Genomic DNA, 23486 nt, shown 5'->3' on the forward strand with positions numbered 1-23486 from the left:
GGAGGATGAGGGCATGGTTTTTCCCCAGCACTGGGTGGGTTTTTCCCCAGCACATCACGGTCAAGCCTTGCCAGGGCTTCCGCTGCCCTTGTCCAACACCATTGGCTTCTTTTCCAACCCCAATTTGTACACAAGTACCAAGTGCTGGTGAGGGGGCAGTGGGTCACCCCGTGTGCCACTGGGGCAGCCCCTGCTTGCCCAGGGGTGCTGGGGCCAGGCTGTGGGAGCAGCAGCATCCCTCTGCTGAACTCCATCTGTATTCAATAGGAACACGGTCAAACAGCCCCCTGGAATGGACCCATTTTTGCTGGTACTGAGAAGGTACTTGTAGTTTAGTAGATCATTCCGTCTGTGAGTTTCGCAGTTCCGAATGCGGGGCAGCAGCTCTGCTGTTGCTGTGATGAAATGCCAGTCCTGATTAGAAAAATGAACAGGTTTAGTGAGTCTCAATCGGTAAGGTTCAGTCTTGTCAGTGGTGTAAGCTTGGCTGCTGACACTAGGCACAATGTGGTGAACAGCAGCTCTGGCCACAACGCTCTGGCCCACCCCATTTGTGTCATCACGCGGGATAGGACCATGCTCCCCAATCCGGTTTTTTGCTGGTTGGAGATTTCCCCCGCTCCCACTTTCCCCCCTTGTGAAGGCACTGCCCCCCTAAAGGGGCACTGGCCTATGATATGTCCCTCTTGGTTACAGAAATAGCATCAGCGTTTGGGTGCAGGAGGCCTTGCAGCCCTTGGTGGTTTTGGGGTTGCCGTTGCTCCTGCAACCACCTTTTCCCATGGTTTTATCACCGAGTCCTCTGTCATTAGTGTGGCTTTCCTCGTGCACTCCTCAATGAGCTGATCGAGTGTGGGTGGAGGCGATGCTGGAAGGGCCATGATGACTCGCTGACAGGCTTCATTTGCATTTGTGGGGACAATTTCTAGTGTGAGCTGATCTTGGATCTCTGGATTTTGCACCCTTTTCTCGACTGAAGCTCTCACTCGATCCACAAAATCCATGAACGGCTCTGCAACAGACTGCTTTAAAGCGGTATAAGAAATGACAGGTTCTTTAGAAGGCATGTTAAAAAATGCACATTCTGCTGCATCCTTGGACGGGTCTAACACTGGTCTGGGAATGCCTGCTGCTTGCTTTTCAGCTTGGCCCCAATCATCCTCACCCACCAGATGTTCTAAAGCGATCTCTTCATCCTCTATATCTGTGGAATAAGTGGGACTCTGCAGAATTTCTGGAAGTCCCCTGCCAACCTTTTCCAAGTTCGTTCCCACATCTTAAATTCAGATTGAGGGAGCAAACAGCTAAAAATCAGCAGGGACAAGTGTTTTGGAACATAGAGTAGCTTTTAAAATGCTCTTACGAAATTCGCTCCTTTCTCCAAATTCACGCTTGGTTTTGCAGAGCTCCCTTATACTCTCGTAAGAAAGGGGCTCCCACCTCGGGTTTTGTCCTCTCGCATTACAAATAACTGGAGCCATGAGCAGGGGATGGGGTCTCTGACCGGTTTCTGTTTCCCGGAGCCGACAGCCCCGCCTCTGCCGCTGCCCTGTGCGGGGGTGGCCGCGGCTGCGGGGCCGTGCGGAGCGGGGCGGGGGCCGGGGGTGCTGCTGGAGCTGCGAGGGGAGGAGCTGGGGCTGAACGCCGCAAGGGAGGAGGAGGAGGGGTTGGGCGAAGGGAGGGGTGTGGGGGGTGGGGGTGTGTTTTTGTCCTGCCTCTGTCGCTGCACAGGGGTCATGGGGGGGCACACGCAGACTTGTGCTGCAGCTGAGCTGCTCTACCCAGCACTGGTGGCCGCCATCCGAGCTCGTTGTGCTTGTCCTGGTTCCCTGACAGCTGGGGCCCTGGGCAGAGCCCTGACAGCCTGGGCTGGCCCCAGGGAAGGAGAAGGAGCCCCTGGAGAAGCTGCACCAGGTGGGACAGCGAGGATGACATCAAGGATGAGAACCTCTTCCTGGACCTGGCCACTGGCAGCTGAAGATGATGGACTTTGATTCAGGCGCCTTGTCCAAAGCCAGGCTCCAGAGGGAATTTGCAGATGTGTCCACAGCCAGGGAAGTGCTCTCAGATTTGGGCATTGCTCAGCCTGGCCGGGAACCAAAGGTTCCCCCTTTGCTGGGGCGGATGCAGCTGATCCTTCAGTCGGCTGCCAGGCTGCTTTTGGCAGGGCTGGGGGCATGGGCTGGGGTGGGTACGAAATGGGAGTGGGCTCCTGGCCCTGCCAACAGCCCCCAGCACCCACCGTGCCCCGGGTGGGGCTGGGCTGGGGCAGCCAGCCCGACACAAACAAACCCCCATGGTGGGAGCAGAGGTGGGACTGCAGAGCCTGTGCAGGGGCTGCTTTGCTTTGCAGGCAGGGAAGGGCTTGGGCTGCTCCACTGCCCTTGTTTGCTTTGGGATCACCATGGGGGCAGTGCAGGGGGAGGGAGAAAGCCTGGGCTTCCCTCAACCATGGTGGGTTTTTCCCTGGCATGCAGGGGTTGGGCCTTCCCCAAGCCTCTGACAGAGATAAGAGTTTTAAAATTTTTTCTTATTTCCCCTTTTTGTCTGTAATCTATTTTCAATAATTTGTTGTTTGTTTTTGTAGAGGAAGCGTTCCAGGTGGGATCCAGTCTGGATCAGGAAGTGTTTGGGAGCAGCTGCAGCGTGGATGGGCCGTGCCCTTGGAGAAGGCTGAGGGCATCGTTTGGGACCAGCTTTTCTTCCAGCAGTGGATGGTGTGAGGTGGGTCCTGTCTGCTGGGGATGGTGGGATCAGAGATTTGGGGAGATGGCAGCGAGCACAGGAGCGTCCTGCTCTGGGCAGCTGCTGAGGGCTGGAGGTGCCATGGCTGGCTGCAGGCTGGGCACATGTCCTGCCCTCCTGCTCTGCTCCCAAAGGCAGCAGTGATGGGCAGCTCTGGGCACAGCTCTGGGCACGGCCAGCATGGCCTGGGCACCACGGGCGGCTGGGACAAGGGGACAGGAGCCTTCAGCTGACGGGCGCTTTCTGGTTTCTCTCCTTGCAGCCGGGCTCTGCGGGTGCTGAGGCTGCTCTGGGCTCTGCCAGGGCTCTGCTGGCCTCTGCCCTGGGCACAGCTGGGCTGGCTCTGCCCTCACATTGCTCTGACAGCTTTGCATCAGACAAGCCTATTCCGAGCACAGTGCCTGAGCTTTCTGCTTTGACAGGTGAGTGAGACTCTCCTGCAGGCCAGGAGATTGCAGCTGGGAACACACATCCAATTGGCAAGGACCAAAACTCTCCACAGCCCCAGCTGAAAGCCTGGATCTCTCCAAGATGTTTTGTCTTTTCCACTCTTCATTCCTTTTTTGGCTGGAATTGTGCAATTGCACTTTCTTCCTCCCCTAGAAGTGCCACAAATAGACTGAACCTGGCAAGTGGGCCGTGTTCCCGAGGCAGTGCAGTCTGGAACTGATGGATGGAGAAGTGCCCTTCTGCACTTCCAAACCAGGCCAAAAAGCTGTAAGAGGGATTTTCTGTCTTTAAGAAACCCTTGACAGTTTCAACTGGAATGTGCAGCTCATTCACAGGGTGAGAAGGAAAGGTATCTTCTGAAGGGTTTGGGATTTAGCAGAGTTTAGATTCCCAGTCCTGCTTGGAGCTGGAAGGGCACAAAGCAATTTCCTCCTGCTTCAACCACAATTTAAAATAACAATGTTGGAAACAAACCAAAAAATTGATTTAAAAAGGCTGCTGAGGTCAGCAAGATGGATCCATGCCATTAGCACATTCACAAGTAAATAACTGAGTTCTCTTTTTCAAAAGACCAGTTACCTCTAAATCCAAAGCTAGGGAAGTTTTTCACTACACACTTGGGTTTTGTTTTTATCTCTCACATTTTATATAGTTTTTTATTACTTTTTCCTTTTTCCTTTAAATAGAAACATGCTCTATAAAAGGAGTGTCCTTTGCTCCTGGTTCCCGTGGGGAGCAGCTCCCTCCCCGCTGGCTGAGCTGCTCAGGCAGAGCCCGGCAGCTCCTGGCCCTGCAGGGCTGAGGCTTTTCCCCGTTGCTGGGCACAGACTGATGGGGCAGCACGGCTGAACACGGGGCACACGGAGGGACCAGCAGCAGCTGCCTTTGGCCACCTGAGGCTCCAAGGCCCAAACTCTGAGCAGGCAGGGCTGGAAGAGACTCACAGGCTCCCTGCTGGCTCTGCTGCCCCACTTGTGCCCACCTGGGAGCCCCCAGTGCCAGCAGGGACTTGAGATGGCAGCCCTGGGCTCCTGGAGGTTGTGCAAGGAACGGAGCTGGGGACTCGCTATGCATGGGGAGCTTCCAGATGGAAACGGCTGCTGGGCCCAGGCAGATCCAAGGGCAGAGAAAGGAGGGTCTGGACCACGGGATCTGTGCCAGTCCCACAGTCCTGGGCAGCAGCCACCGAGCCCTGGGGGAGCAGAGGGCACAGCAAGAGGGACAAAACCAGGCAAGGTCAGAGACTGGAGAGAGCCAGACCCGGGAGCAGGAGCAGCTGCTCCATTGCACCCTTGGAGAAAGCTCTTGGCTGGTTCAAAGGGCTGAAAGGCATCAAGGGCAGAGAGGAGGCCACACCAAGCAATGCTCCTGTTTTCACGGCCTGCCCTCTCCATGTCCCAGAAGGAATTGCATGGACTGTGTTGTTCTCTTCAAGTCGTCTCATTCAGCACGAGCAGCTGAGCACCGGGAGCTGAAGGAGCTGAAGCCTCAGGCCTCAAGAGCTGAGCAAGAGGAGACTTTCTGAGCAAATGAATGCTGCTAACTAGGACCTGGTTGAATGCAGCAGATGGAACCATGCAGTCACAGAATTCTTTCTGTGGGGAAAGACCTCTGAGCTCATCCAGTCCAGCTGTTCAGTGTCGAGCCCAGCACTAAGCCACATCCCTGAAGTGCCAAGGCCTGGACAACAGCCCTGAGTGAGGCCTGAAGAGCAGGCCCTGAGCCAAAGGTGGCCTCGGGATGAACCTTCCAACCAAAGGTTATCTTTGTATCTGCTCATTAATGAAATTTGCATGGTCATTAGCACTGTGGTCGATGTATCCACTCATTAGTGAAACATGTTGTCCCAGATTGAAAGGCAAGATGTATTCCATTTGCCATCTCTATGGCAGTTGTGCAGGGGGCAGATTTCCTTTTCTCTTTCACAACCTATTCTCCTTCTGGGGAGACATCTGCTAATAATGAGCTATTGAATGTCACTGCACGACTGATAAGAACTATAACATCCCACTGGGAGGTTCTCCGCCCAGAGGGAGGAGCCAAGCATTTCTACCTGGATATAATCTTGAGATTCTGGAACACCAGCATGGCTTTTTCTGGGCTGGATTTCTCAGAGGAACAGCTGCCTCTTCCACTGCCTCTTCAGAGGAAGACTACACCATTTTCTACAGGATCACTGCTCCAACAGAACCACACCTGCGACTCCAGGGGGACTGCAACCACCATTCCCATTCCAATTAGACTGCTACCAACACCCTGACCAAAAGGGTGTCAGGTTGTATTCTGACTCTGTCAGTGTTGTTTTGCATTACTGCATTGTTTATTCTATCTTTTTCTTTTCTTCCCTAATAAAGAGCTGTAATTCCTGCTCCTGTATCTTTGCTGAAAAAGCCCCCGTAATTTCAAATTTATAACAATTTGGAGGGAGGAGGTTTACAGTTTCCATTTCAGGGGAGGCTCCTGCCTTCCTTAGCAGACACCTGTCTTTCCAAACCAAGACAATTGCCATGGCAACCTCTGGCATCCCATTCCCAGGGTCATGGGATCCCAGAAGCACAGAAGTGGCTGAGCTGGGAGGGACCCATCAGGATCCTCGAGTCCAACTGCTGGCCCTGCACAGGACACCCCAACACTGCCAGCCTGGGCCTGGCAGCGCTGTCCAAACGCTGCTGGAGCTCAGAGAGCCCTGGAGCTGTGACCCTTCCCTGGGGAGCCTGGGCAGTGCCCCAGCATCCTCTGGGCAAAAACCTTTCCTTGAGATCCAACCTCAGCCTGCCCCGACTCAGCTGCAGCTGCTCCCTCCACTCCTGTCCCTGGGCACCAGAGTGAAGAGGTTCCCTCAGCCCCAGCCAGGGACCCGCTCCCAAGGCTGCTGCCATGGCCACCAGGGTTGGCACCAGCTGGGATGCTCGGTTTCCACAGGCCGGGATTCAGGAATGGGATTTCCCAGTTTCCTGCTCTCACTAAAACTGCGCTGGCTCTCGTTGCCCTCCCACCTTCCACTGAAGGAAAAAAGGGAAAGATCCCAGGCTGGGATAAGAACAATTTACTGGGAACAGCAACGAGACAAGGAACAAGCAGGAATAGAAAAAAATTTACAACAGAAGGGATAAGAAAAACTATTTACAGGGGAAATTACATCACCATCAATTGTATCTTCCTGGCCACGTGTCTCCTCCTGCCTGGAAAGGACAACCTTCTCAGGGAGAGAGAGAGAGAGTCCCTTTCCTGCCCCTGGCAATGACCTGAGGTGGGAGTGAATGTAGTGACAGGGCCATGGCCAGACCCTCATGTTCTTCAATCCCACATAAGGTCATTGGCAGGGGCAGGAGAAGGTACAGGTGTCATCCCAGCATGGATCACAGGGAACAGGGATCACCAGGGCTCTTCCCAATGTGGGTTCTTCAATGGGGGGTTAAGCTGGAGTGGTGCACGAAGCTCCTGCTGCAGTTGGGGCACTCACAGGGCTTCCCTCACCAGTGGCTCCGTTGGTGTCGGGTCAAGTGAGAGCTCCGGGTGAAGCTCTTCCCACACTGGGGACACTCGTAGGGCCTCTCCCCAGTGTGGATGCGCCGGTGCCTGATGAGGTTGGAGTTTTCCTTGAAGCCCATCCCACAGTCAGAGCAGAGGAAGGGCCTCTCCTCGGTGTGGACCCGCTCATGCAGGAGGAGATTGTAGCTGGAGTGAAACCTCTTCCCACACTGGGGACACTCGTAGGGCCTCTCCCCAGTGTGGATGCGCCGGTGCCTTACAAGGGTGGAGTTTTGCTTGAAGCCCTTCCCGCAGTGAGGGCAGTGGAAGGGCCTCTCCTCGGTGTGAATCCGCTCATGCCGGAGGAGTTTTGAGCTGCTCTGAAACCTCTTCCCACATGTGGGGCACATGTAGGGCCTCTCCCCAGTGTGGATGCGCCGGTGGGTGACAAGGGTGGAGTTTTGCTTGAAGCCCATCCCGCAGTCAGGGCAGCGGAAGGGCCTCTCATCCGTGTGAATCCGCTGATGCACAAGGAGATGGGAGCTGCTGTGAAACCTCTTCTGACACTCAGGACACTCGTAGGGCCTCTCCCCAGTGTGGATGCGTTGGTGGATGATGAGGTTGGAGCTCCAGCTGAAGCCCTTCCCACACTCCCCACACTCGTAGGGCCATTCCCCAGTGTGGATCATCTGATGTCGTTGCAGATTGTTGCTCCGCCTGAAGCTCTTCCCACACTCCAAGCACTTGTGGGGCTTCTCCCCATTCTGAAGCTTCTTAGGGACCACCAGCTCTGAGCTCTGGCTGAAGCTCTGCCCACCTTCCTGACCCAGAGTGGGCCTTTCCTCCTCAGAGCACCCTGGGCTGGGTTTGCAGCCCCTCCTTGTGTGGGATCTCCGGGGCTTTTCCTCCCTGTTGGATTCCTGTGCTGTGGAGTTGCTCAAATCAGCCTCTTCCATGAGGTTGTGCTGCAGGGATTTGTCCTTCCTGGTCTCCATCCTCAGCTCCTGCTCTGGGGTAGGAAGGACAAGGACAGGATGGGATTTGCCTCCGTGCCACAAGCAAGGGTAAGGAGATGCCCCCAGTGCATCCCCGTCAGCAGAGCGTTGGCAGCGGGGCTGACCTGCAGCCGGGGGCCAGGCTGGGCCGGGAGATGGAACAGGAGAGAGGGGGAAAGGGGCACTGACTTCCTCCTCACCTGCCTCAGTGTCCCAGGGTGCCTTCCTCTTCCTCACAGCCTCCTCCTCCATTTTGTGAAGGTTTGGGTATGGGAAATTCTGTTTTGGGAGGAAAACAAGGGATGAGCACATTCAGTTTTCTACTCGTTTCAAAGCAAACCAGGGGAAGAATTTATGCCAGAATTACAATTGAATAAGAAAATTAATATCAAGGCAATGATAGAGAAATCCTGCCTTAAACTCACAGAGTCAGGATATAACCTGACACCCCGTTGGTCAGGGCGGTGGAAGCAGTCTGATGAAATGGTGGCTGCAGTCCGGCTGGAGTGATGAAGGTGAATCTGTCAAAGCAGTGATCCTGTAGAAGGGTCTGGTCTTCCTCTGAAGGTCCAGTGGTGGTTATGGAGCTCTTGTCCTCTGGGAATGCAGTAGGCAAGGTGGTCGTGGTGTTGCAAGGGTGAGATTATATCCAGGTAGGAATGCTTGGTTCCTCCCCCTGGGCGGAGCATCCCACAATGGGATGATGTAATTTTATCAGCCCTGCAGTGACACTCAATGGCCCATTAACAGAAGATGGCCCCTGGAGGGTGTTATCAGGGCTGAGCCATGGAAGAGATAAAGAACACTGCCCCACCTGTTGATAACAGTTTATGGAGATGGTGACTGAAAACACTTTTGGTTACATCTGACACTGTAACCTGAAACAGTGAGGCAATCCCTGCTCGGGGTGGGGGGTGAACAACACCCCCCTTACCCAAACTGGCTCAGGTGTAAAACCCCCACCCTGGGAAGGCCACACACACAGGGACAATGTCACACTTGCCCTGTCCCAGGGGAGATCTCTGTCCCTGTCACTCCCTTGCTCTCCCCCTTTTCTCTTTCTTTCTGTCTCTCTCTCTACCACACTTTTACTGTTCAATAAAATCCACTTAAATTTGGTGACCTTTGCACCTTAATTGGGGCAGAGGCATCTCTCTAACAATTTTATTAACCAGCTTGCAACATTATTTTGCACAGTGAGTTCAGGGCACTGCTGTCTGACCCCAAGTGCCTTTGACAACAGCATGGGTCCCTCTTCTGAGGAGGTTCTGCCTCTTCCTGGAGGAACTCTTGGAAACTTGGATGCAGCTTCCTCTGAGTGACTTTTGGGAGAACTTATGAGGAAAATGGCTGTTGTGGGTGGCCAGTGTAAAGAAAGTATTTTCTTGTCCTTCCCTGAAAAGTTCGTTAAAGTCACTGGAGGAAAGGGAGCAAATCATACCAGTGAAACTGACCAGGATCAGTCACCCCAAGGTGAGGAACACAAGGCTACTAAAGTCCTACAAGAAGCCCAGCTCAAGTAGCTAAACTCCTGAATAATTAGTGAATTTGCAGGCTTGGGGGCTTTTCCAAATATGAGAATCATTATTTTCTTCATTCCCGTCACCTTTGTGACAGCTCCACAGAGCTTTCCCTTCCTTTTAATAATCTGTATTGGGACAAATTTCCATGTTTCTTTTTTGGAACCTGCCAGCATCTGAGTTGGAGCTGTGCTGGAAGTGATGGAATTTGGAATTGCCACAGAATTGCTTCTGCTGCTGGTTTATTAATGTTTGGGATTTGTTTGTGTTTCCATCACAAGTGACTTGTGGGAAGAGCAAATCTTCCTCAAGGCATTTTATGGAGGGTTAAGTTTAATTTCTGCTGAGTTTGTTTTGTCTTGTGCCCAGGGGATGCTCAAGGGCTCTCTGGTTTTTGTTTGGTCCTAATTTTCTTCTGATTTGTCTTTATCACTTAAAAACACCTGAAAAATGACTAAAAAGAGTATTGATCAGAGATGTCACAAGTCCCACCATTTAAGAGGTATCTGAGGTGGGATTTATGGTTTGGGAATGTATTCTGGAGGATTTGTGGGTTCTTGGGGGATATCTGGTAGTATTCTCCATATCTTTGCACTCCAAAAGCCACGGTGGATTGCTCTGTCACCTCAAAATTATTCAATCCCACTGGAAACCTCACAATCTTACCCCAAAATTGCTCAATCCCACCTCAAAATGGCTGGTTCCCACCTCAGTCCCATGCCAAAATTACTCAATTCCACAGCCTCTAGGGTGAGATGGGGTTGGAAGGAGATCGGGAGAAGTGAAATCCAAATTTGAGGTTGTGGGATTGGGATTGTGTGGGCCTGGGTGGTTGTGATGTATTTTGATGGTAAATAAAACTTCCAGAATTATTGATTTCTGTTCCATTCATTTTCTGTCAGTTCTGGTTTGCTTTTCAGAGTGCCGCCTTCTCAGCTGATTTTGTTTGTGACCTCCTGTCCCAGACTGAAAAGCAAGATGTGTTCTATTTCCCATCAGTTTGGCAGTTGTCCTGTGCTAAGTGGGCAGTTTTTCCTTATCTCTTCCACAATCAGTCCCCCCTCAGGGGGGACATCTGCTGATAATGGGCTATTGAATGTCACTGCATGACTGATAAGAACTGTAACATCCCATTGTGAGATGCTCTGCCCAGAAAGAGGAGCCAAGCATTCCTACCTGCATCTAGTCTTGAGATTCTGGCCCACCAACACAGCTTTTTCTGGGCTGGATTTCTCAGAGGAACAGCTGCCTCTTCCTCTTCAGAAGAAGACACCCTTTTCTACAGGATCACTTCTCCAACAGAACCACACCTGACACTGTAGGAGGAGCGCAACCACCATTCCAATTGGACTGCGGCCAACACCCTGTCCAACAGCGTGTCAGGTTGTATTCTGGCTCTCTCAGTGTTGTTTTTGTTCACTGAATTGTTCATATTTTCATTTTCTTTCCTAATAAAAAGCTGTTATTCCTGCTCCCATATTTTTTCCATGAGCGCCCCCCAGAATTTCAAATTTATAACAATTCAGAAAGAAAGAATCTACATTTTTCCATTTCAGGGGAGGCCCCTGCCTTCCTTAGGAGACACGTGTCATTCCAAACCAAAACACCTCCTTTCTCTCCTGCTTTCCTTTGCCTGCTCTGTTTCTCTCTCAGTGTCTCCATTGACCCAGGGCAGCTCCCACCTAACACCCTGCCCTGATTTAATTCCCAATCCATGAGCTACGACAACCATGGGTGAAGTTATGAAGGCTGGCAGTGAAATGTCACTGTAGGATCCTGCTGCACTTGGCTTTTGGCTCTTCCATAAGAGCTTTGCCTTCAAGGCCAGGGACATCTTTTCCTGGCTGGGAACTGGAATTCCAGCCCCTGGGAGTGTGTGCCATGAATCCAGAGGGGCAATCCTGAGGCTCCCAGGGTGGTGCTCCTGCCGTGCCTCCCAAGGAGCTGTGCAGGGCAGGGGACAAGGTGCAGCAGCTGTGTTGGTGCTGCAGTGCCACAACAGCTCCTCGTTCCAGGAGTTTCCGCACTACCAACAGCCGTTCCTGGGTTCCATGATGCCCTGCTGTGTCCCCATGGATATTTGGTGTCATGAAGTTCTTCAGTGTCACAATGGCCACCTTGCTCCATGAGCTTCCGCAGTGTCCAAATGGCCTCCTTGGATGGGCAGTGTCACCATGGACCATTGGCTCCATGCAGCCCCGCTGGGTCACCATGGACTCCTTGGTTCCATGAGGTTCTGGGGGTGTCTCCATGGTCTCCTTGGATCCACAGTGTCACAATGGACTACTGGATCCACGTGGCCCTGCTGTGTCACCATGGCCCCTTGGTTACGTGGGACCCCAGGGTCACAACTCCTTGCTTCCATGTCACCCCCTCAGTGCCAAAATGGCCCCTTCATTCCATGGGGGACACAAAAGATTTATAGAAACATTGAGCAAATCCTGCTTAACACACCTGGGAACACCTGTTTGCATTCCAGAGGGAGGTTAAAAGTGAGGATGGCACCAGCAGCTTCCATCTGAAACAGAGATCCAGGGAAAGGAGTGGGACAGAGAATTCAACTGGGAGACTCAGAGAATTCTGCTTCCAGAGATCATTTCTGGTCACACTGTTCCTTGTAGAAAGGTGACACCATTCCAGGCAGCCTGTACTGAGCAGGTGGCTCCTGAGTGGGGTTTGTTGTTTAGGAAACCTGCTCAGGCTTTTCCATTCTCTCCTTCCCAAGAGGAAAACTTCTCCTGGGCCTGTGTGCAGGCAGAGCCCTATGGAGAGCAAGTGGGACACGGTGCAGTAGGCTGGGACATGGAGCTGCAGAGCTCAGGGACAAGGTTCTGCTGCAGGACACAGGGATGTCAGTGCCAGGTGGGTGATGTCAGGCATGGTGAGGCTGGGGGTGAGGAGCAGCTTGTACAAACAGGGTCAGCCCTCAGGGGGCTCATTCTTCTACATGCCCAGACCTCCTAAGGAGAACTTCAGTGTCAAGATCACTTGGGGAATGCTTCTATCAGCTCTTCTCTGAACTGGAAAATAAAAAAATACACATTTGATTGAAGAAAAAAAGGTCATGAGGTGCACTTGGAAATCTTCCTCCTTACAAGAACTCCAAACTGACTCCAATCAGGTGCACAAGCCCTGGAGACTTGCAGACGATTGAATGAAGACAAAGCACCCGTGAGGGCTTTCTGTATTTTGATGATCCCCACCATGGATTTGGGACTGAGTCCAGAACCCTCAGGCACTGAGAGAAGGCTGAAGAAGCTGCTCAAGGAGTCAGGAGCAAAACTCCAAGTCCCTTGGAGCATCCCTGGGCCCCAGTGAGGGCAGGGACTGCCAAAGGCTCCCCAGGAACTGGTGAGAGCAGATCCTTGAGGCCAGGATTGCAGGGAGCCCAAGGCTCAGAGCAGGGAACTGCAATGCTGAGCAAGGCCTGGGCTGGCTGGGGGAAGCAGAAAGGCCAAGCCCTGAGCCCAGCCTGGCACAGCAGGGCCTGTCCCTCACGGGTGGCTCGGGGCTGTTTGTGGGGCAGGGGGATGTGAGGGGCAGCAAGGACAAAGTCACAAACCTGTGTAACCCTGCAGATCCTCATGGAACCAAGGGGCCGGGGTGACACTGTGGGAAGTTGTGGAACCAAGGGGATCATTGTGGCACTGTTGGGGCCATGGAACCAAGGGGCCAGTGTGACACTGTGGGGTCTCATGGAAACAAGAGGCCATTGTGAGCCTGCAGGCAGTAACACCCCAGAGCACTGAAATGCCGGGGGTCACCAAAGGTTCCTTTACTTGTGTCGCTATAGGACACGAGAAAGCAAACGCGAGCCACTTGCTACCTTGCAAGGCAAAAAGAGAGCGTTTATTTTCTGACTCCAACTTTTATACTTCTCCAAAGGTGACAGTGGATTGGAGAGTGAACGGGCCACCTCTCCGAAGACATTGGACAAAGCACTAGTACATCAAGTCTCTCCACCCCCATGGAGGAATGCAAAACAATACGTTATTTACAGAAACTGTGTGGGAAAGTTTCCCAATAGAATGTAAACTCAGAAGGCTTAAGAAAACTCAAGAATCAGGGCGACATCTCACCCTTTTTAGTTTAAAAGAAAAGGAAAAATGAATAAGGTTCAGTGTCTGTTCGTGGAGGAATCATCAGAGTGATCACCCACCGTCATCTTCAACTGAGTCATCACTCGATGATCCATCCATTTGATGACTTTCAGTTTGGTCACAGCTTCTATGTTGCCCGTTTGTCGGATTCTGTCTCTGCGGTTGCAGATCAGGACGAACACACCTTGAAGGTACCCAGTGTACCCCAGTATCTGTGGATACACAAGCATACCCGCGCCCCGAAGCGATAAGGTCATAGGAACCTTCCCATTGTTTAGTGACTAAATTCCGCACTCGAACTTTTGCTCGAGGCTGATGTGCCTCGTCTGCAGCTTGCAATGAGAGATGATGATTTAAAATGACAGGGTTATTTGAATTCTGCTGCACTGTAAGATGATTGATGGTGTACAATGCTTTCTCCAACCGACTGTGCGGGGTCTCACCCTGCATTCCCCGTTTTTGTTTTTGAAGAACCCGCTTCAGAGTACCATGAGCGCGTTCTACAATAGCTTGGCCGGTTGGAGAATGGGGGATACCAAACTTGTGTGACACACCCCACAACTGCAGGAACTGCCGCACCTGCTGCGATGCATAAGCAGGACCATTGTCGGTTTTCACAGCAGAAGGTATGCCCAGAACGGCAAAGGCCTGCCTCCAGTGGGCAATGACATCACGAGCCTTTTCTCCAGTGTGAGCGGAAGCCCACATCGCAGAGGAGATCGTGTCCACCGTGACATGCACATACTTGAGCCGGCCAAACTCGGCAATCTGGGTGACATCAGTCTGCCAAAGCTCCAAGGCCCTAAGGCCTCTAGGGTTTACCCCTGCTGGTAAAGGCGGAGCAAGTGCATGGCAGTCGTCACAGGACTCAACAATGCCACGAGCCTCTGTTGGCGTCAGCTGAAACTGCTTCTGCAGAGTATGTGCATTCTGATGGAAAAACCCATGTGATGCCTTGGCCTGTGCGAGTGTATCAGGCTGGGGTGCTACCCACGCCGGATTAGCCAACTTGTCAGCCCTCGCGTTACCTTCTGCTACAAACCCTGGTAAATTGATGTGACTTCTCACATGCAGAACGTAAAACGGATGAACCCGGGCCTGAATAGCACACCACAAGGTCTTCAGTAAATGAAACAAGGCAGGGTTACTGACCTCCTTCAAAACTGAGTGACCCAACCGCTGTGCGATATCAGCCACATAGGCAGAATCCGTGACCAAATTGAAAGGTTCCTGGGAAAATCTCTCAAATGCCATAACAGCGGCCCTCAACTCAACCACTTGGGCCGACCCATCCTGATGACCTTTCAGAACCTTCCACTCAGATCCGTCCTTCCAAGTAACAATGGCCTTTCCTGTTTTCCCCGAACCGTCAGTAAAGACGGTGGGTCCTTGCACAGGTTCCTGACTATTTTTGGGCCGCAAAGAGATCTGCATAGATTTTGCCACCTGCAGTAGCTTGTGGCTGGGCAAATGATAAGTGATCTGCCCTGAAAAATTTTCTAGAGCACATTTCAGGGACACACAGTGTGCAAAGCTCCAGTCAAAGTCCTCCCGGGATATCGGGAGTATGATCTTTGCAGGATCCGCACCCATCAATTGCAAACACCGTTGCCGGCATTTCATTATCAACCGAGCAATCAACTCAGCCAATGTCGTTGCCGTCTTCTGCGGCTGATGGGGCAGGAAAACCCATTCCAAGATGTGCAAGGGATCGGACCATTTGTCACTCCATTGACCAATGATACCTGTGGGATGCGAATCTGGAGTGGTAACGAACACAGCGACATCAACGGAAAGATCAATGTGATAAACCTGACGGGCAGAAACAGCCTGCTGAACCTCCTCCAGCACCTGACGTGCCTCAGGGGTCAATGTGCGAGGTGATTTTAAATCAGAGTCTCCTTTCAACAGATCATACACAGGAGACAGTTGTGCATCGGTTAGTCCCAAGTATGGACGTAACCAGGTGATGACACCCATCAGTTTTTGAACATCATTCAGTGTCTTGACCGAGTGTGCAAATTGCACCTCCTGGTGTTGGATTGTCCGTTCCAGAATTTTGACCCCCAAATACTTCCAAGGAGGTTGCTGTTGAACCTTTTCTGGAGCCACCTGCAGCCCATGAGCATGCAAAGCATCGAGCAACCGAGGCTGAATCCTCAGCAGCTCATCCTGAGTGGACGCAGCCACCAAGATGTCGTCCATATAATGATACAGACGTGCATCAGGAAACTGCTTGCGAACTCCAGACAAGGCACGAGCCACATACCATTGGCATATGACCGGGGAATTGCGCATTCCCTGTGGCAGAACTTTCCATTGATATCGCTGTGCAGGCTCATCATTGTCAATTGCTGGCACCGTGAAGGCAAATTTCGGTCTGTCATCGGGATGCAAAGGAATTGTAAAGAAACAATCCTTCAAATCCACGATGAAGATCGGCCAGCCTGCAGGAAGCATGGTAGGCGATGGCATGCCCGCCTGCAATGTTCCCATGCCTTCCATGACAGCATTGACCTTCCGGAGGTCCTGTAACAACCTCCATTTCCCAGACTTCTTTTTGATGCAGAAAACAGGGGTGTTCCAGGGACTGTTAGAAGGCTCCAGACGACCCTGGTCCAGCTGCTCCTGCACCAATTTCCGAAGGGCGATCAGTTTATCTTGAGGGAGGGGCCACTGGTTTTCCCAAACAGGTGTATCCACCAGCCACCGTATAGGAGGCGTAGGACACTCTGCGCCCTTCGCTGCAGTGGCCCCCATCAAAAACCCGTCCCAATGCGCACCCCCCACGCAGATAGAACATCCCTCCCCCAGAGGTTAGCAGGAGAAGAAGTAACATAAGGCCTAATCCAGGCCGTCTGTCCCTCTGGGTTTGTGACCAGCACAGGCCGTTGGCTCACATAACACCGTGCTGTTCCCCCCAGGCCCGCAACAGACGTCTCTGCTGGATCCAGGGGCCAGTCCGGAGGCCAGGCGGCAAGGGAGAGAACCGTGACATCAGCGCCGCTGTCAAGGAGCCCGCGCAGGCGGATCTCTGACGGTGTTGCATCAGGGATGGAGAGGGTACACAGCATCTCGGGACGGTCTTTGGTCAGGACAGCAGTCCAGTGAACTTGAGGCGGCCCAGTGGATCCAAAACCGCCATCACCTCGCAACCGGTCAGTCGTCCTGCGAACAGAAGACTTAAAAGGCACAAGTTGAGCAAGCCGTGTCCCTTTTGGGATCGTAACGGGGGGGTGGGTGTGGAAACCATTGCACAAATCTGCCCTGTGAAGTCTGCATCAATGAGACCCAGGTGCACAATGACGCCCTGAAGGGTGGCACTAGACCTCCCCATGAGGAAGGCGCTCATGCCTTCACCCAAGGGACCAAAGGCGTCCAGGGGAACCTTGTGCACCTTGCAAGAGTCTAACACGACTGTTGCTGCTGTGCAGACATCCACACCTGCTGACCCGCGGGTGCTGGCGACAAGCTGGCCGAGCAGACCTCCATGGGCTCTGGGGTCTGGAGAGGAACTTGTGTCTGAGCGCGCCCCCCCTTCGCGCTCCGCTTCCCGTTTCCCGGGCCCGGGAGTGCTTGGCCATTAACATGAACCGTCGCCTTGCAAACCTCTGCAGGATGGCCTGGCCTTCCACACCGGCCACAAACATACGAGGGAAATTTTCCTTTCTGTGCTTTCTTCCCCCGTTTGGTGCTCGCCTGAGCAGCACCCCGGGGCTGCTGCCAGCCCTGCGGTGCTGCCCAGACCGGCTGCGCAGCAGCAGCCCAAGCATCCGCCTTCTGAACCGAGGGGCCTAGGTCTGCACAGGCCGCTGCCATCTGTGAAAGTGTAGCCCCTTCAGGAAGAGCCTGTATGATTCTCTTGCATTCTGCGTTGCAGTGGATCCTAGCAAATCTCGCAAGGACCATTCGCCTTAGCTCAGGTTCTACCAACTGCCGCTCCACCGAGGCAGTCAACCTCGATGCAAAGTGCATGAATGACTCATCGGCCCTTTGAACAACAGTCAGAAAGGGTTCCATCGGGGCAGCCATTTCTAAGGTCTGGATCACAGCTGCTAAGCCTAACGTCCTGCACTGCTCAAGCACGAGAGGATTGTATCCCGCCTGCCCCTGAGGATCAACATAATTACCTGTGCCCATCAACATGTCGGCGGTAGCTACACGTCTGGGATCCTGCTGCCCCCGCGTAGCATTCTTCCGTACTGCACTGGCCACTAAAGCGGCCCACTTGTCCTCAAACACGTCAAATTGCACAGGGTCAAAAAGAGCCTGAGCCACAGAACGAATATCGAAAGGCGTCAGCAGGTTAGCAACAAGTAATCGGATCGTCTGCATAACCTCAGCAGACCCAACACCATACTGTGCAACGGTGTCTTGGATTTCCTTCAACACCTTAAATGAAAAGGGCTGATGAGTGTTATGAGTAACACCCCTAAGCACAGGGAAAGCCTGAGGACCCCCTGGTAAGGCTGCATTATCCACTGTATCGTGTCCCGTAGACTCCGGGACACTGGCAGCCCCTGGGCTGCGAGGCGGTGCAACATCACTGGACACCACGCCCCCCACAGCATCAGCAGAGCCAGAGGAGCCTTCCCCTTGATCCGGCAGGCTCCGCGAGGGGCCGAAGTCGCACATCTCCTCAGCCTTATCCAGGACCTCCTGCCAAAACCGCCCGTGGTCCTTCGGACGCACGGTCACCTGGCAGGCAGGGAGGGTCCACAAGGTCGACTGGGAGGATCCGCGGCCACGGGGAGTCACCGGTCTCCCGCCGGCCGCGTCAGCAGTCGCGCTAAAGGTGAACACCCCAGCGCCCCGCTGTGCCGCAGTCCCGGCCCCCGCGGCAGGCGGGGAAGGCGGAACCGAACCAGCCGGTGCCCCAGCGGTGCTGTCTGCAGTATCAGCAGAGGGCACCGCGGCGGGCGCAGGCGGAGGCGCAGACCGCAACCCCAGCGCAGCGCTCCTATCCCCCGGGACGGGGGAAGGACGGGGCGAAGAGGGAGACGTGGCGCGCGGAGACACGTCACCGCGGGACGACACAAGGGAGTCCGGCACGCCCCCAAGAAGCGTCGGACCCGCGCCGCGCAGCCTCCCGGCGGGCACCGCCCCCATCAGGCGGGACGGGGCGGGCTGCCCGCCTGCCGGGGCGGGGTCCGATGGAACAGTGACCAACGCCCCGCCTTTGGCGGCCCCCACCGCCTGCGCATGCCCGGCAGGCCGCGCAGGCTCAGGGATCGGAGCGGGTTCCTCCTCAGAAGATGAACCCGAGACCGGACCAGGCGAATGCGCCTGTGTCTTCTCCAGGGGAAATGTAACACCACAGTTCGGGCAATTCACCGTCACCGAGTCAGACGCAATCCGAGGCGGGGGCTGATCCACGGGCCCCCGTTCACCCCCGAGCGCCGGGAAGGCACAAAGAGAAAGTGCTTTCCCGCCCAGCCCACTACGCCTGCGACGCGGGGCAGGGCGAGGCGGCCGAACCGGCTCCACCGACCGGATGCCTGAAGCCAGTGGCCTGGGAGCCCGAACCACACCAGAGGAGGAGCCACCTTCCGGCTCACTCCCCCCGGGGCTAGGGGAATCAGGGCAACTGTACAGAGACTCGGCTTCCCCAGCATCCGCATCCAAGACAGATAGGTCCCCCAGAGAAGCCCGAGAACTGCCAACCTCAGACCCCTGCCAAATGGCATCCAACCTATTAAACAGCATCATCAGCGGCCCAACATCTTCAAAACGATTATCAAGCAGGGCATCCATGAGGCGATCTCCCACGGGAGACCAATTCTCCCAGGAAAGGGCCTCAGCAAGATTGGGAAAGAATCCCTGCTCCCTTGCCCATAAAAACAGCCTCTCAAAATCATCCCAATAAAAAGGAACGCGTTTCCGCTTCAGCACCTCCCTCCAAACGTCCAAAGCCACAGACTCCTCCCTAATGCCCTCAAAGCTCTCCAGTACCAAAAAAAAACCAGCAACAGGCAACGCGCTGAACAAACAGAAAGACCTCACCAACAGTTCCCAGCCTAAGCTGCAATACACTTCGGCGGTCACCAGATGTCGCTATAGGACACGAGAAAGCAAACGCGAGCCACTTGCTACCTTGCAAGGCAAAAAGAGAGCGTTTATTTTCTGACTCCAACTTTTATACTTCTCCAAAGGTGACAGTGGATTGGAGAGTGAACGGGCCACCTCTCCGAAGACATTGGACAAAGCACTAGTACATCAAGTCTCTCCACCCCCATGGAGGAATGCAAAACAATACGTTATTTACAGAAACTGTGTGGGAAAGTTTCCCAATAGAATGTAAACTCAGAAGGCTTAAGAAAACTCAAGAATCAGGGCGACATACTTGAGTTTGGTGCACAGGAGAAACATCAACCACATAATCTCAACATAGCCAGAGGCAAAGACCATTCTTGGTAGGAAGGGACCCACAAGGATCATCAAATCCAGTTCTTTAGTGAATGGTCCACACAGGGACTGAACCCACAGCCTCGGCGATACCAGCACCATGCTCAAAAAACAGAGCTAAGAAGTGAAAATGACACAAAACGTAACAGGCAAAATATAGACAATCAAGGAACTTTGGCAAAAGGTTTAATATAACATCCACTTCAACATAAAACTCTTATCATAGCATTAACTTCATTAACTTAGTCCATTTAACCTAAAAACCTTTAACCCTTAAGATGCTAAATTACCCAAAATAGTTCCAGGTAAGTGGGATTAGAAAGAGGAGAAACAGAGAATATCAGAAAGACAGAAGATCTATAGAAAGATGCAGAGAAGCACAAACTGCTCAGGTCCCAGCGTCACCACAGAGGAACCCCAGGAGAAGGCAGGATCCAGACCATGGGCTGGCCTCATGCTCCGGCTTTTAACCCCCTGGGCCTCCATGGGCCCGCCCCTGGGGTGGGACTGCCACGTGATTGCCCAATCAGAGTCAGGGTAGGAACCAGCTGCTGGTGTGTGATTGATTGACAGCTCAGCCAATCAGCACCACGCCTGCTGTGTGATTGACAGCTCTGCCAGGCCAGGGCCGGGGGCGGGGCTCTGTCCCACAACAAACCAAGGCCTGACCTGGCCCTGGCCCCACACGGGCATTCCGAGCATCCCAGGGTGTCTCGGGACATCGATCTCATCCAGCCTCTGACAGCGACCACGGTGACACAGGGAAGCCTCATGGAACCAAGGGGCCATGGTGACACCACGGGGCTTCATGGACCCAGAGATCATTATGACTCTGTGGGGCCTGATGGAACCATGAAGACCATTCTGACCCTGCAGGGCCTGGTGTCACCAAGGGGGCATTGTGACACCTCAGGGCCTCCTGGAAGCAAGGGACCATTGGGACACTGTGGGGCTCCATGGAATGAGGGGAGCATGGACCAGGTCTGTCAGGCTTGGCCTCCCAGGGGCCACTTGACAGGTCTGGCTGATCTTGGGATGTCAAGGGCTGCCTCTCATCAGCTCCTGCAGCACTGGGGCCACGTGCTTTCCTTCCTATGGAAAAGAACTGTCCCACTTTTCAGATGCTCATTGCCAAAACTGGTATTCTCCCTAAAAAATTCCTATATGCAAGGGTATCCTTCACAACAAAATCTGGCAGCTCTGGTTGGCCTCTGGTGGTCACCTCTTATCCTCCCAGGAAACACTGGCACACTGTTCCTTCATTCCTCTGGAAAAGAACCGGCCTTCATGTCCAGGGACCATGGCCAAAATTAGAATTTGGCCTCCCAAATTCTGTATATCCAAGGATTGCTTTTGGCAAGTTTGCTTTGTCCAGTACTCAGGGGATGCTTGAGGGGTCTCTGTGCCTCTCACTCTGGGGGATGCTTGGGTGGAGCCTGGGGGGGTTGTCCCTGTCCCTGTCACCCCAGGCCATTCCCCAGGGGTGTCCCTGTCCCTGTCACCCCAGACCATTCCCCAGGGGTGTCCCTGTCCCTGTCACCCCAGGCCATTCCCCAGGGAGTCTCCATTGTTCTCACCCCAGGGAATGTCTGGGGGGTCTCCCTCCCTCTCACCCCTGTGCCAGAAGGTGCTCGAGGGGTTCTCTGTCCCTCTCAGCCCAGGAGATGCTCGGGGGTCTCTGTCCCCTCGCCCTGGGGGATGCTCGGGGGGTCTCCATCCCTCTGGCCTCAGGGAATGCTTGTGCAGGGCTGGGGACCAGGGGCTCTGTGTCCCTCTCACCGCCGAGGGTGCTCGGGGCTGGGGGGGCTCTCTGACCTTCTCATCCCTGGGGAGGCTGGGAGGGTCTCTGTCCCTCTCAGCCCTGGTGTGACCCCACCCAAACATCACCGGGGTCAGAGGGACAGAGACACCCCCAAACCCCCAGAAGAGCTGAACCTGGGATTTGGGTTGGGGCTGAGGATTGAGGAAGAGGCTGGAACTGGGGCTGGGGTTGGAGTTAGGGCTGAGATTTGGATTGAAGCTGTGACTGGGTTTAAGGCAAAATGTGGGATTGGCTTTAGGGCTGAGGCTGGGATTGGGTCTGGGGCTAGACAAGTCTGGCACTGGGATGAGATTAAATACGGAACTGTGAGTGTGTCTAAATGTGGAGTGAGATTGACACCAGGATCAGGGTCAGGTTTGGGACTGAGTACAAGCAGAGCAGGACAGGGGGGATGTCACTGCAGGATGTCCCTGGCATCATCCCAGCCCTCCTCAGGCACCTCCAGACATGGGGGGCAGCTGGGTGCTCCAAGATCCAGGTGGTCCCACGCTGCCCCTGAATACCCTGAGGGCTGCCCTGAATGTGACCCCTGGGGCTCTGGGATCAGCCCTCACATCCCTGTGGGAGCAGCTGCAGACATGATGAGAGATTTCCCCCCACCCCCTCATTCCTGAGGAAGGGTGAAGCCAGCTGTCCTTTCCTTCTGGTGCCTTCTACTCTCCTCAGCTGAGGATGTCAAACTCCCCAGGAGCAGGAAAATCCCCATTCCCTGTTTCCTTGTGGCTGCAGCCTGGAACATCCACTCAGAATGAAGAACGTTCTTACATCCCGGCTGAATGACACCAGGAGGAGGTTGGTGAGAAAGGGAGGCAATTGTGTTTTGATGGGAAATACAAGTTACAAAATTATTTCTTTCCATCCCATTCCTTTTCAGTCATTTGCAGTTCTCTTTTCAGAGTGCCACTGTCTCAGGTGATTGTGGTTTGTCCTCCTTTCTCTCAGACCTCTCTTTGCCTGCTCTGTTTCTCTCTCAATTTCTCCCTTGATCCAGGGCAGCTCCCACCACAGGCCCTGCCTTGATTTCATTCCCAATCCGTGAGCTAAAACAACCACAGGTGAAGTTATGAAGGCTGGCAGTGAAATGTCACTGTAAGATCTTTCTCCATTTGGCTTCTGGCTGCTTGTTAAGAGCTTTTCCATCAAGGGCAGGGACATCTTTTCCTGGCTGGGAACTGGAATTCCAGTCCCTGGGAATGTGTGCCGTGGATCCCAGAGGGGCATTCCCGAGGCTCCCAGGGTGCTGCTCCTGCCGTGCCTCCCAAGGAGCTGTGCAGGGCAGGGAACAAGGTGCAGCAGCTCCGTGGGCTCCTGCAGCACGCAGCAAAGGTGGCTTTGCTGGACATTTCCCAGCACATTCCCAGCTGGAAGCAGAGGGAAGAAGGAAAGGGAAGCGAGTCCCTGACAGAATCTGGGAACTATTGGTGTAGGAAGGGACCCTGCCCACAGATCCCAATCCCGTGAGGGAGTGTCATGATCCTCTTGGAGGAGCGGGGTGTCATGATGGCTTGTTTACTGATTCCAAAAGTGCAAAAAGGAAAACAGCAGGGGACCATCAGTTTAATCACAAAAAATGCACCTTCATTATAGAGTGCCAACAGCAAATGCAATAGAGGGGACAGAAAGGAAATAAAGGATAGAAAAGGAAGGGAAAGGGGCTTATAGCTACCAATGTAGATGAAATCCTCACTGGTCCAAACAATGCAGATCCGTCTTGTTGCATTGGAGAGAATCTCAAAATCTTGGTTATCTCAGGGGTCTTTTATAGTCCAGTGTCGAATGGGGGGAACAGGCAAAAGACAATGAAAGCTGATTGAAATCATTGAGGGGGAACAGGTAGAATGAAGAGTAAGTCCATTGAAGCCACCAAGGAGGAACAGGTCATGTTATCAGCTGTGAGCAAGAGCCATTGTTTTCATGGTCCATTGACCACACCTGGGAAACATCTGGCATTGATCAGGCCAGCCCTCCTCCCTGTGGT

General features: G+C 53.7%; 2 protein-coding genes across 2 annotated transcripts in view; one reads left to right on the forward strand and one right to left on the reverse strand.

Annotated features, from left to right (window-relative positions):
- The window catches only part of LOC140680876 (uncharacterized), a 570776-nt gene that overhangs the window by 46193 nt on the left and 501097 nt on the right, over positions 1–23486 (forward strand). The window contains exon 5 of the mRNA XM_072919761.1: positions 12243–12250. Within this exon, the coding sequence (XP_072775862.1) occupies positions 12243–12250 (8 nt within the window). The remainder of the gene's footprint in view (positions 1–12242; positions 12251–23486) is intronic.
- LOC140680950 (uncharacterized) lies at positions 705–7913 on the reverse strand. The gene is made up of 3 exons (XM_072919841.1): positions 7899–7913; positions 6896–7487; positions 705–1204 (listed from the first exon to the last, which is right to left on the reverse strand). Exons 1-3 carry the CDS (start codon positions 7911–7913, stop codon positions 705–707), a joined length of 1107 nt encoding a protein of 368 aa, XP_072775942.1.

This window comes from Taeniopygia guttata, chromosome 30, assembly GCF_048771995.1.
Source record: "Taeniopygia guttata chromosome 30, bTaeGut7.mat, whole genome shotgun sequence".
Lineage (NCBI taxonomy): Eukaryota > Metazoa > Chordata > Aves > Passeriformes > Estrildidae > Taeniopygia > Taeniopygia guttata.

Coding starts and splice junctions, on each gene's coding strand:
- LOC140680950 (XM_072919841.1), bottom strand. Junction 1,205..6,895: donor GCCCTACGAGTGTCCCCAGT/GTGGGAAGAGGT, acceptor CTTATTCCACAG/ATATAGAGGATGAAGAGATC.